The sequence below is a fragment of the Anomaloglossus baeobatrachus genome, chromosome 6 (genome assembly GCF_048569485.1).
Source record: "Anomaloglossus baeobatrachus isolate aAnoBae1 chromosome 6, aAnoBae1.hap1, whole genome shotgun sequence".
In the NCBI taxonomy this organism is placed as follows: Eukaryota; Metazoa; Chordata; class Amphibia; order Anura; family Aromobatidae; genus Anomaloglossus; species Anomaloglossus baeobatrachus.
Window position 1 is genome coordinate 476,068,650 of NC_134358.1, and position 12,973 is coordinate 476,081,622.

The 12,973-nt window shown below is 44.5% G+C and overlaps 1 protein-coding gene across 4 annotated transcripts in view; it reads left to right on the forward strand.

Annotated features, from left to right (window-relative positions):
• The window catches only part of OSBPL3 (oxysterol binding protein like 3), a 297,701-nt gene that overhangs the window by 240,315 nt on the left and 44,413 nt on the right, over positions 1-12,973 (forward strand). For all 4 annotated transcript variants that reach the window (XR_012724374.1, XM_075315350.1, XM_075315352.1 and 1 more), the window contains 3 exons: positions 3,229-3,363; positions 8,091-8,184; positions 9,366-9,610. Coding sequence is in view for 3 of the 4 variants with exons in the window: in XM_075315350.1 (XP_075171465.1) it covers positions 3,229-3,363; positions 8,091-8,184; positions 9,366-9,610 (474 nt within the window). In the remaining variant the exon portion in view is untranslated. The remainder of the gene's footprint in view (positions 1-3,228; positions 3,364-8,090; positions 8,185-9,365; positions 9,611-12,973) is intronic.

Below are 12,973 nucleotides of genomic sequence, written 5' to 3' on the forward strand. Positions count from 1 at the left end.
GGATAAGGCTGGGGACATTACTATAGGATGGGGACAAGGTTGGCACATTACTATAGATTGGGGACATTGCTATAGATTGGGGACATTACTATAGGATGGGACAGTACTATAGGATGGGGACATTGCTACAAGGGGACAAGGATGGGGAACATTACTGTAAGATGGGGACAAGGATGGACACATTAGTACAGGATGGGCACATTACGATAAGATGGGGTTAAGGATGGGCACATTACTATAACATTGGGACATGGATGAGGCATATTACTACAAGATGGGAACAAGGATGGGGAACATTACTTTAGGATGGGGACAAGGATGAGGCACATTACTACAAGATGGGGACAAGGATGAGGAACATTACTTTAGGATGGGGACTAGGATGGGGCACAATACTACAAGGGGACAAGGATGGGCACGTTACAACAAGATGGGGAACATTACTAAAAGATGTTGGTCAAAATTTCTATATAGTGTTAAAGGGGTGGTTCACCCATATTTTTTATTGTCTAGATCGATATTATATTGAGAAACAATGTTTCTCTCAAATACCTTGTGTTGTCAATAGTGCCTGTGAGAGGCGCTATTACAGACCGCTGCTCCCCGTCCAGTGACGTACCCATCCAATGCTGCCTCGTCACATCCGTGCAGCCGGCTACATTCTGAGCGCATCTGCTCTCTGCTCCTCCTCCCTCCTCCCTCACAGCTTGTCTCTTGCTTGCAGCGTTCTGCGAGGAGGGAGGAGGGAGGGGGGAGCAGGAGACGCGCCGTGCTGTGCTAGGAGGGAGGAGGGAGGGGGGGAGCAGGAGATGCGCCGTGCTGTGCTAGGAGGGGGGAGCAGGAGATGCGCTGTGCTGTGCTAGGAGGGAGGAGGGAGGGGGGAGCAGGAGATGCGCCATGCTGTGCTAGGAGGTTGGAGGGAGGGGGGGAGCAGGAGATGCGCCGTGCTGTGCTAGGAGGGAGGAGGGAGGGGGGAGCAAATGGGCTGTGACAGCAGTGAAACACCGCTCACAGCTCAGAGTCTGGAAGACTGTAGCCGACTGCACGGATGTGACGTGGCAGCATTTGACGGGTACGTCACTGGATGGGGAACAGCGGTCTGCAATAGTGCCTCTCACAGGCACTATTGACAACACAAGGTATTTGAGAGAAACATTGTTTCTCAATATAATATCGATCTAGACAATAAAAAATATGGGTGAACCACCCCTTTAATTGTAACACTATTAGTTACAAGAAAGGAATAAAATGTAAAAAAAATATATTTTTTGTTTTATATTTAAACAAAGAATGCGCACATTTGTTATTAAAAAACAAGTTAAAATGTTCAAAATCAGTGATCCAAAGATGTGTAAAAAAATAATTAAATTATATATGGTACCAATAAAAATGTCACTTTGTCCTGCAAAGAATGCGGCCCCCCAAATTATTTTTTTCCTCTGTGCGACCCATACACCCAGCCGAGTTTGAGACCCCTGATATACGTCATGTTGTCTAAACTGCGTGCTTTATAAAATTGCATTGACTGTACCACTGAAATTCTACATCACGAATGGGGGGCTCGTGTCAGAAACTCCCATCACAGATAACGATGATGACTCTACAGCTACAGGCATACAATTATATTATAGGAGATTACAGTTCAGCCTCCTGATTTTATACTCATAATATAAAAATTAATTTAGGAGACTATAGAGGGAATGATAATCACATTGTCCCTACAGCAGGCATAAATGGATCTAGTTGCTCATGTGATGCTGTACTGATGAATTATGGGATTTACAGCAGAGCTGTGGGGCTGAACTACACGGGTGTAAGTACATCATGCATGAGAGAAGTGCAGCGTGTCAGTGATATTCAGGTTACAGGTACAGAACAGAGATGGGACAAAAATTGCTTCACTGTTTTTAGAACTGTTTTTTTCTCCCATAAAAATTAATGGCCGAGAGATTGACCTGTCGTTTAAAGTGATGTTATATTTATTTTTTAGGTGCCTAATAATAAGCTGAACTTTTTGGGGTCTGTTAAAAAGGTTATCCTATTGGAACTAATGCGTTAATGAACATGTTAATCTGATAGAACTGCGATCGCTTTTTTTTTCTTTTATAGTGCATAAAAACAAATTGTGGATTGATCTGTTGACTTAAGATGGAAAGTGGGTGTGATTGGTTCATTAGGAAAAGATTAATGATTAAAGCATGGTAGTCATGCTGAGCAGCATTCACATGTGTATACCAAAATTCCCTGCTTAACCAGCAATGTGTAATCCTATTTACTAAAATCAATGTTTAAAAAAAGCATTTATGAAGTGTGCAGTTCGTATGCTAATTAGGGCCTTGACTAGTCGAAGGGGTGTTGTTTCCCCAGACTAGTTCACCCTATTTCCTTGTTATCAGACCCCTGTGGGCATAACATGATTTCAACAAGTCGGCGCACTGCCAGCCCCTGGAAATCTTGCATACGGCTCATTTGGGCAACGTCAGTGCGCCTCAGAAGACTGTTGTAGGTGTGTCTGCCTCATAGAGGTGCACTGTGCATAATCGGACGTGCAGAAGTTATTCTTCTGATCATGCACAGTTCGCCTTTTTGAAGCCTGCATGTGTACACCCGGGTCGCACTGACGCTGATGAAATAAGCCGAGTGCGGGCGCCAGATTTCTAGGAGCTGCTGGTGACGCAGTCTTGTGGAAATTACAGGAGCGTGATAATATGGAAAGAAGGCCGACTAGTCTGGGGAAACACCGCCCCTTTGACTAGTCAATGCCCTAATTAGCATAGGAACAGAGCACTTTATAAATGTTTATTTTAAACATTGATTTTTAGTAAATAACATTATACAGGACTGGTTAGGGAGGGAATTTTCTTATACAGATATGAATGCTGCTGGGTTGGAGGGCAAAAGGGGCCTGACAGCATTAGACCTTAATATTAGCCTAATCATACCCACACCATATTGAGAATAGTATGTCATTGTTACTAAACAAAGACACAGATATTAAAATCTATCAATAGCAGCTAGTTAGCGTGTTGACTTTTTAGGTAGCAACCATATTTGTTGTTTGTTTTTTAACTACACTTCGGTTGGTAATGATTTATTGTAAAGATGCGAAGATAAAATGCCCACATTTTTTTAATGAATTATTCTTTGCTATTATTATTCTTATACCTGATTAATATCACATGAATCACAGTAACATTTACTGATTTGTTTTCACCCTGTAACTATTAGGAGACCCCACGTGAGGAGAGCAGGACCTTGGTGCATCAGCTGTCTAATGAGAGCCGCCGGTCTATCACAGATTCCCTTACAGAGTTTTATGATGCTCAGGAAGTTCTTCTGTCTTCGAGCTCATCTGAGAATGAGGTTCGTATTTTATTTTCGGTCTGTAAATCATTTGATAGTTTGTCTGATCTTGGAATAGATACTGAGCACATGCGATGTTTCAGCCGGTACAGCTTGGACCTTTGATTTGACACATGTATTTCAAACTTTCCTTCTCAAAAAGTAAAAACTCAATGGATCCATAGGGTAAATGACTGCACCAACGTGATGTGCACGTGACCTAAAGTGAGATTTAAATTCATGAACAAATGATAAAAAATTGGGGCTCTGGAGTGACAAGAATGGAGCTCTGCGGCTGAATGGAGCAGAGTTTTGCATGGGTCCCACCCACTTCATTAATTTATTGTGGGATTCCAATGGAAAGCTGGGTGCTGTTGTCTCATTGACTATGAATGAAGTGTTAGCTGAAAATGCATATGTCTGCTCCACTCAGAAAGGTGTAGTCTCATTTTTGGGATTCCAGGCTACCAGTCATAGATAGTTTGGGGTCCCAGCAATCAGCAACTTATGTCCTATGCAATGGATAGTGGAGAACTAGTTCCATTTGGGGGAAAATAACTCTTTAAGACTGCTTATACAGTGCCTTGAGAAAGTATTCATACCTCATGAACTTTTCCACATTTCTTCTCCTTGCACACAAGCTCTTGCTCTGTGAGATTGGGTGGAGACATCTGCGAACAGCAATTTTCAAGTTTTGCCACAGTTTCTCAATGGAATTTAGGTCTGGTCTGTGACTGGGCCATTCACACATATGAATATACTTAGATCTAAACCTTCCCATTGTAGCTCTGGCAGTATGTTTAGAATAATTGCTCTGCTGGAAGGTGAACCTACACCTGAATCTCAAGTCTTTTGCAGCCTCTAACAGGTTTTCTTCCAAGATTGGCCTATATTTAGCCCTATTCACCTTCCAATGAACTCTGACCAGGTTCCATATCCCTGCTGAAGAAAAGCATCCTTACAGCATGATGCTGCCACCACCATGTTTGACGGTGGGTATGGTGTTTTCAGGGTGATATGCAGTGTTGGCTTTCCACCAAACATAGCGCTTTGCATTTAGTCCAAAAAGTTCTACTTTGGTCTTATCTCACCAGATCGTATCTTGTTCCATGTACTAGCTGTGTACCCTATATGGCATGTGGAAGAAGGTACTCTGGTCAGGTGAAACCAAAATAAAACTTTTACTTTTTGAGCCAAATGCAAAGACTTATGTGGGTGTTAAGTGTTAAAATGTGGAAATGTTCATGGGGTATGGATACTTTTTCAGGGCATTGTATGTTAGTATAGCAGAGGCACGGTTATTGCTGGTTGTAAGCTTTTATGAGAAGGTGGGCTTTTATTTTGCTTTTGGAAACTTTTATGGCAGAAGAAAGTCTAGTGTGTTGGGATTGACTGAAGGACAAGACATGAAGTGCAGAGATGGCCTTGTGAGATCTTTTGAGCTGGAGACGGCTGTAGATGGCACCAGTGCTTGATACCTGTCAATCGTACAAGCATGGCCAATCGGTATTAAAAGATGTGTCCTCATCTGCTCCTCTCAATGCTTAAGTTAATGGAACAGGGCTAACACTTGGATGTACGGTTTGAAGGATAGGGCACATATGATGGCTTAGCTTTTGAGAAAGGGTGGGAGGGGGATATTCTTATTCAGTTACAGCTGAATGTTTACTTACAGCACAAAATTAGGAAAGGGTAAAAGGGAGTCAGCTCACCAATTATCATTACACCTGTTTTCAGGAACAGGTATCTTTCTACGGAAACGCCTGAGTTAAAGCTTTAATGTAACAACCATTAGGCTATGTGCGCACGTGTGCGCTCTGCACCGCACCGAAAATGTGCGCTTCAGAGCGCAGCTGAAAAGCTGCGTTCTGAAGCGCATGGTGCCGGCAGATTCGTGCGCTCTGCATGCTGCCTCTCCCTATAGACAGCATGCAGAACGCACGAAAGAAGTGACATGTCACTTCTTAGAACGCAGCGATTCGGCAAGCAGCCGAATCGCTGCGTTCTAACATGCCACGTGCGCACGGCTCCTGCACAATCTCCATAGATTGTGCAGGGGACGCAGGACGCATGCAGTTACGCTGCGGTGCAGAACGCAGCGTAACTGCAAGTAATACGCACACGTGCGCACATACCCTTACTGTATCCTGTCTTCAGCTTACATAGCAAAAACCTGCTGACAGATTCCCTTTAAGGACTTGGCTGTCTGATGTGAAGGCACAGTTGAAGGCTAACCGGAGGCAGTGGACTTTTGAGAAAAGGTGGCAGGGGGAAAGTCTTTCAATAACTGAAAGCTGAATGTTCCCTTACTGCCTGTACATAGGGCACTATGTTGACTGAAAAGTTCACTTGGATATTTTTTCCCCAACTTTTGTTGATTGTGAAGAGTACGCGGCGTGATTTTCAGTGATAATAACAATTGGAAATTTTTTTTATTTTTTTGCCATGCAGGAATGCCGATACATGATTTCGGTTTTGTGTAACATTTACTCATATGGAGCCCATAGAAAGTCACTTTAGTTGTAAGCTATAATACGGTCATTTGGTCTTGGTTAGAGAGACAGTAAGAAAATCCGCTGTGTGGAACTGGTTCTTTTATTATTATTTTTCTATGCAAAATTTGTCACAATACTATAGAAACAATCACGTTGTCTATTGTGTAATGCATTCAGAACAGGCTCCTCGCTGTCTGTTATTTTCCATTTCTTGTCAATCCCATTTTGCAATGGTTACAGAGTAGAGCATTTTGGGAATATTTTACCTTTTATATTGTAGTATTTATTTTAATTATTATTTATTATAATGTGATTTATTATACAGTGCACATAAATACTACTTACGGTATACTTCATAGTTTGTATTGATTGCAAGGAGCTGCCTGTTCTCCAGAACTATAAAATCTAGCAGTAGTTTCAAGCTACTTACTAAGATACTTGAATGGCCACTGAATCCTCATTGTCCTGATGTGTTAAGGCACTTTCACACTGCGTTTCTCACCCCGTTCAGTGGTCCCGTCGGGGCTTCCGTCCAAACCCCTCGCAAAATGGGTTTTGGACATATGCGCCGATAGGGCCATTGACTATAATGGTGCAGACGAAGTCACCATGTGCTCTATTGTGCACTATTTTCGGGAGTATACGCCTATTGCAGGCGGACAGCCAGACATAGTAGACTACAAATGGGTGTCTGCCTCCAGTAAGCGTATATATGTGCAAAGGAAAGGCGAGTCCTGCACCACTCATAGATTTCCGTTACCGCGATGATAAGTTCTCACTTGTAGGAGCTTGCAGCACCAGTATGTTAATCTCTCCGGTCACAGCGTGCTGGTCAGGTATGAAGATACATTCCGAGCATCAGGGTAAGACGAAAATCACCGCAAAACAGCTGCTATACCGGATGTTCTTTATTCAAGTTTTAGTGCAGGAAAAAAACAGCGGCGGCAGGAGACACGGATACTGGCCCCTACAAAGGATGACGGCCGTTTCGCCTGCAATCAGGCTTCTACGGGTCCACCGGTGGACCGTCCTTCTTTGTGAGGGGCCGGTATCCGTGTCTCCTGCCGGTGCTGTTTTTTTTTTGCTCCAGTAAGCGTATACTCCCGAAAATGGTGCATGACAGAGCAAACAGTCACAGGGTAATTCGGTCTGCACCATTAGTCAATGGCCCCGTCTGCTCATACTGTAAACACAGTGTGAACCCCCACTTAGCCTCCTGTATACATCGTGAGCTCCCACATAGCCTCCTGTTTACAGCGTGAGCCCCCACATAGCATCCTATACACAGCATGAGCCCCCACATAGCATCCTATACACAGCATGAGCCCCCACATAGCATCCTTTACACAGCATGAGCCCCCACATAGCCTCCTATAGACAGCATGAACCCCTACATAGGTTCCTAAATACACTTAGCCCAACAAAGCCTCCTACATACATTTTGAGCCCCACTCCTATATACAGCATGTGCCCCATTATATCGTTCTATATACATTTCATGCCCCTATTTACATTATGAGCCCATACACACCATCCTACACACATACAAACATCCCATACACATGAAAAATAAAAAAGAACACATACTCCCCTCGCTCCCGTTCAACCCAGTGCTCTGCTCCAGCCTCCTGTGCCCTAATGCACACAGCACACGCGATGATGTGACGTCATTGTGTCTGCTGTGTCTCATGCTGATTGGTGGAAGACAGGGTAGCGGCACCGTCCTCACCAATGTGCTCACCGCTGTCTGCATTCTGTGGGTACAGATAGTGAGGATATTGGGTGACAGGCAGCAGCGGTGGCTGTCAGGACAGGTTGGACTGGAAAGCCAGAGGGCCAGATGTGGCTCACCGGTCGCACTTTGTCCAGCACGCCTATAGATCACAGTGACAGTTATACCAAGAATGCATCGGGCCAATTTTTCTCATATTTGCTCCACTCTACTGTTGAGAATATTTCCGTGTTGCGCCCCTGCCCCAGCTGATAATTTAGGTAATGTCATTTATATGCAGTTTTCAATTTGTAAACTTAGATTTTAATGATGTTTCTTTTTTAACTCTACATGTGCTTTATGGATTGCAGTATTCATTTGCTCATAAGTTGCATTTTATTGGTGAAACCTAGAGGTTCACAGCTAATGAACGACGGGGGAATGGAAACATTTCACTGATGGCCGGTGTCTGCATTATCAGATCTACTTCTGTCTTTGCTATCTGTTGCACTTGGTCATTAATATATGTGTTTGTTTTCCAGGTATCAGATGATGACTCGTATGTCAGTGATATAAGTGATAACATATCAGAGGACAATCTAAGCAATGACATCGACCATGAAAGGCAGTCCCTAGGTATGTCTGTCTTCTCCTAATAGTAACTATGTGTCGACCTCAATATATGTTGTTTTTTGCTTAAATTTTGTGCAAACCGTTAAATATGGCCAGCTCCAATGGGAAGTCTTCTGCTCCTCACACTTATAATCTCTGTGCTGTTCTCTGGGAGGAACAAAGCAAAAATTGTGTCAAAAACGGCAATATAGATATATACATTAATGCTGAATAATGGAGGCTGCAGGTTACAGAGGTTTTGTGGGTCCAATATACTGATCTGCATAGTTTCATAAACTTCTTTGGACTTCTCAGAATGTGTTGTGATTATGCAATATTAAAAGAACCTGCCAGGTGCAATATGCACCAAGAACCACGAGCAGTTCTGAGTACATATTGCTAATCCCTGCCTAACCGTCCCTGTATACACTAGCATAGATAGAGATCCTTAGAAAAGGTATTTCTAAAGATCTTTTATCACCTGCTGATAGGTGCGGGGACTAGTCCCTAGGACATTATATCACCCGAATAGTCGCCCTCCTAGCAGGCTAGTACGCCCACATGGGTGTACTAACATGCTATTCAATGTAGCGTCACCAGCGGTGATGTGCGTACCTGTGTCCATGGTGAACGCTGAACTGAATGTTGCCGCACTTCTGGTCATGCGCACTAGAATTGTCTGAAGCTGGGACACGTACACTCGGCTTCATCCTGTGCATGACAAGAATTGCCCGGCATTCAGAAGCACGGTCACAACAAAACAGGTATGCGCTGCACCGCTGGTGAGGTCTAGTGTGCATGATCGGAAGAGCCAGGGACTTCTGATCATGCGTATCGACCCTAAACCCGGCATCTGTGGCAGTGACGACGGTCACGGGTACGCGCATTACCTCTGATGACGCTGTGCAGTGGGCATTGAATAGCATGTTAGTACGTCCCTCTGGGCATGCTAACCTGCTAGGAGGGCGGACTAGTCTGGGGATATAACCCCCTAGGGACTAATCCCAGTGCTCATTAGCATAAGACAAAAGATCTTTAGGCAGGGATTAGTAATATGCACCCAGAACTGCTCGTGGTTCTTGGTGCATATTTCACCTGACAGGTTCACTTTAAGTATAGGAGGAGAGATGTTCACTAGTACAAGAAGCATGGATGATTTATATGGTGTCTCTTTTTTTTTCCCTTTTTATGTTCTCATTTCATAGATGGGGCCTGTGTAGTAGATGGTTTTCCAAAGTACAGAACGTGTCTTCCAGCTCCGTGTCCAAACACAAGTAATATCAGTTTATGGAACATTCTTAGGAATAATATTGGGAAGGACCTATCCAAGGTTTCCATGCCTGTGCAGCTTAACGAGCCGCTCAACACTCTGCAACGACTGTGTGAAGAGCTGGAATACAGTGAACTTCTAGACAAAGCAGCCGAAACCCAGGACCCATTTGAAAGAATGGTAGGATACGGACTTTCATGATGAATGTGTTTTTTAATAATTTGCAGAAGCAAGTGTGGAAAAAATGATGCATAGTATGAATGCTTTCGAAAATAGAAATGTTAATAGTTTAAAGGGGTTATCCGGCTTCTTTTGACTTTTTTTTTTATTACCCTATTGGGCTACATTGGGGCAGGTAAGTAGATAGTGACCACTTACTTGCCCTGCTGTCAGCCCCTCTCCCCCGGCTCAGAGTGGTCATGTGACCGCTCCTGCCGCGATTTTGCTGCTTCCGGTCATTTCATGTCAACATGGGCAGGGCCATGTTGACATGCAAATCTGGAATGAGATGAGCCCAGCCCCCTTCCCTGCACCCTCCCACACATTCCCCCGCACCTCTTACTCTCCCCGCAACCTCCCCTGCACTGCTGTGTGGTCCGTGACCTGGGGGAGGGGCCTGGCGGCGGCTGCCGTGTTGTCAACGCCAGCACCGGGCCCCCTGCTCAGGATCGCACATTCAAATGTACCGGCATCGCAGATCACAGATGCCGATATATTTGAAAACGCTGATGAGAAGGAGCGCAGCGCTGCTTCTCATCACTGTCCCGCTGTCTGTGCTCTCTTCAGCACAGCGGTGCCGTCACTACTGTGCTGATATGGCCAGAGCACAGACAGAGCGTGAACGTGCAGGAGCGGCGGGGACCGAGGACGGGTGAGTATGTACTCCCTACATGTGTTCCCGATGGGGATGGGGATGGGGGGGGATCGGTGCAGAGCGCCGCGTGCGGTACAGAGCTGTGTGTGTGTGTGTGTGTGTGTGTGTGTGTGTGTGTGTGTGTGGTGCAGAGCCCTATGTGTGTGTGTGGTGCAGAGCCCTATGTGTGTGTGTGGTGCAGAGCCCTATGTGTGTGTGTGGTGCAGAGCCCTATGTGTGTGTGTGCGGTGCAGAGCCCTATGTGTGTGTGTGCGGTGCAGAGCCCTATGTGTGCGGTGCAGAGCCCTGTGTGTGCGGTGCAGAGCCATATGTGTGCGTGTGGTGTGCAGAGCCAGATGTGGGGCTGTTATTTGCAATGCTGTAGTGATAACAGGTCAAGTGCTGGGGCAGAATATACTGACAGGGAATGTGTGGGCAGGGGGAGGGCTGGACACTGGGGCGGGACTGGACACTGGGGAAGGGCGGTGCCAGCTCTGACTGAGGTTTTGCACAGGAAGTGGTCAGTGTTGGAGCTGAATGTAAACAAGGAGCTGCAGAGAATAAAAGGATAATTTAAGAGGAACAAAAGGTAGAAAACAAAAAATAACAATGTAGGGGTGTTTTATGACAATACAGCACAGATTAGCTTAACAAAAATTTTTGAGTTTATGTCAGAAAACTCCTTTAAATCTTAAGAGTTTGACAATTGCAAATTTTTTGACAAAATTATAATATTTTCAGAAATAAATGCAACAAATATCAACCTAAATTTATCATTATCCTAAAATACAATGTGTCACGAAAGAACATTATCAGAAACACTGGGGGTCCGTTGAAGTGTTCTACAGTTATTACCACATAACCTGACACTGGTCAGAATATCGTCTGGTCAGGACCGTGGAAACAGGCTGGGGGGTGAAGGGGTTAATAACTATATTTTTGAAAGTATTCTTACTTATTTTTTCCACATCAGATTTAGAACTTTTGTAAAGTACTTCTATTTGGGTATGTGATACACACAGTATACCACAAAAGTGAGTACACCCCTCACATTTTTGTAAATATTTTATTAAATCTTTTCATGGGACAACACAAAATCTGACACTTCGAAGTAAAGTAGTCAGTGTACGGCTTGTATAACAGTGTACATTTTCTGTATCCTCTAAATAACAACACAGCCATTAATGTCCAAACCGCTGGAGTAACCTAGCCAGTCTCCAGACCTGAACCCAAAAGAAAATCTTTGGAGGGAGCTGAAAATCAATGTTGTCCAGTTAGAGCCCCGAAACCAGAACAATCTGGGGAAGATCTGTATAGAGGAGTGCACCAAAATCCCTGCTGCAGTGTGTGTAAATCTGGTCAATAACTACAGGAAACGTCTGACCTCTGTAATTGCAAACAAAGCTTTCTGTACCAAATATTAAGTTCTATTTTTCTGTTGTATCAAATACTTATTTCATGCAATAAACTGTAAATTAAAGTGAACCTGTCAGGTGCTATATGCAGCCAGAACCACAAGCAGTTCTGGGTGTATATTGCTAATCTCTGCCTAACAGTCCCTGTATACACTAGCATAGATAAAGGGATCTTTAGAAAAAGTATTTCTAAAGATATTTTATCATATGCTAATGAGCACGGGGACTAACCCCAAGGGCGTTATGTTCCCTGACTAGTCTGCCCTCTTACAATGGTAGTAGGCCCACAGGGGTGTACTAACATGCTATTCACCAGCGGTGATGCACATTCCTGTCTGTGTTTACTACATAAGCAAGGATGGTTGACCTTAGGGAGAGCAACATCCACACTTAGGAGACACCATCACGTGCTTCTCAACGCAGTGATTCTAGAGCAATGGCCCCTGGGAAATATGCAAACAAGAAAGCCGCAGAGACACCATCACATGTTTCTCAACGCTGGCAGGAAACTAGCCAGGTCTTTCACCGGGAAGGAACAACCACGGGAAGGGCAGTCTCCAGTCAAGGAAACCACATATGCCAAACATGGTATCCATCCACAGACAGCTGTTTCAGGGTATTTGCCCCTCATTAGTGTGGAGTAGGAAAGCATTGAGAAACATGTGATGGTGTCTCCGCGACTTTCTTGTTTGCATATTTCCCAGGGGGCATTGCTCTAGAATCACTGCGTTGAGAAACATGTGATGGTGCCTCCGCGGTGTGGATGATGATCTCCCTAAGGTCAACCATCCTTGCTTATGTAGTCTTCTACTAGGCATTGCTCCCACTAGCCAGATTCCAACTCCACACTGATGAGGGGCAAATACCCTGAAACAGCTGTCTGTGGATGGCTACCATGTTTTTGCATAGGCAGTTTCCTTGACTGGAGGCTGCCCTTCCCGTGGTTGTTCTTTCCCGGTGAAAGACCTGGCTAGTTTCCTGGCAGCGTTGAGAAACACGTGATTGTGTCTCCGCGACTTTCTTGTTTGCATAACTGTGTTTACTGTGGCCGCTCTTCTGAATGCCAGGCACTCACAGCGAACACAGGTATGCGCATCACCCCTGCTCACGCTGTGTTAAATAGCATGTTAGTACTCCCCTGTGGGCGTGCTAACATGCTAAGAGGGCGGACTAGTAACACTTTTGGGATTAGTGCCCTCGCTCATTAGCATATCATAAAAGATCTTTAGCAATACTTTTCCTAAAGATCCTTGTATCTATGCTAGTGTATACAGG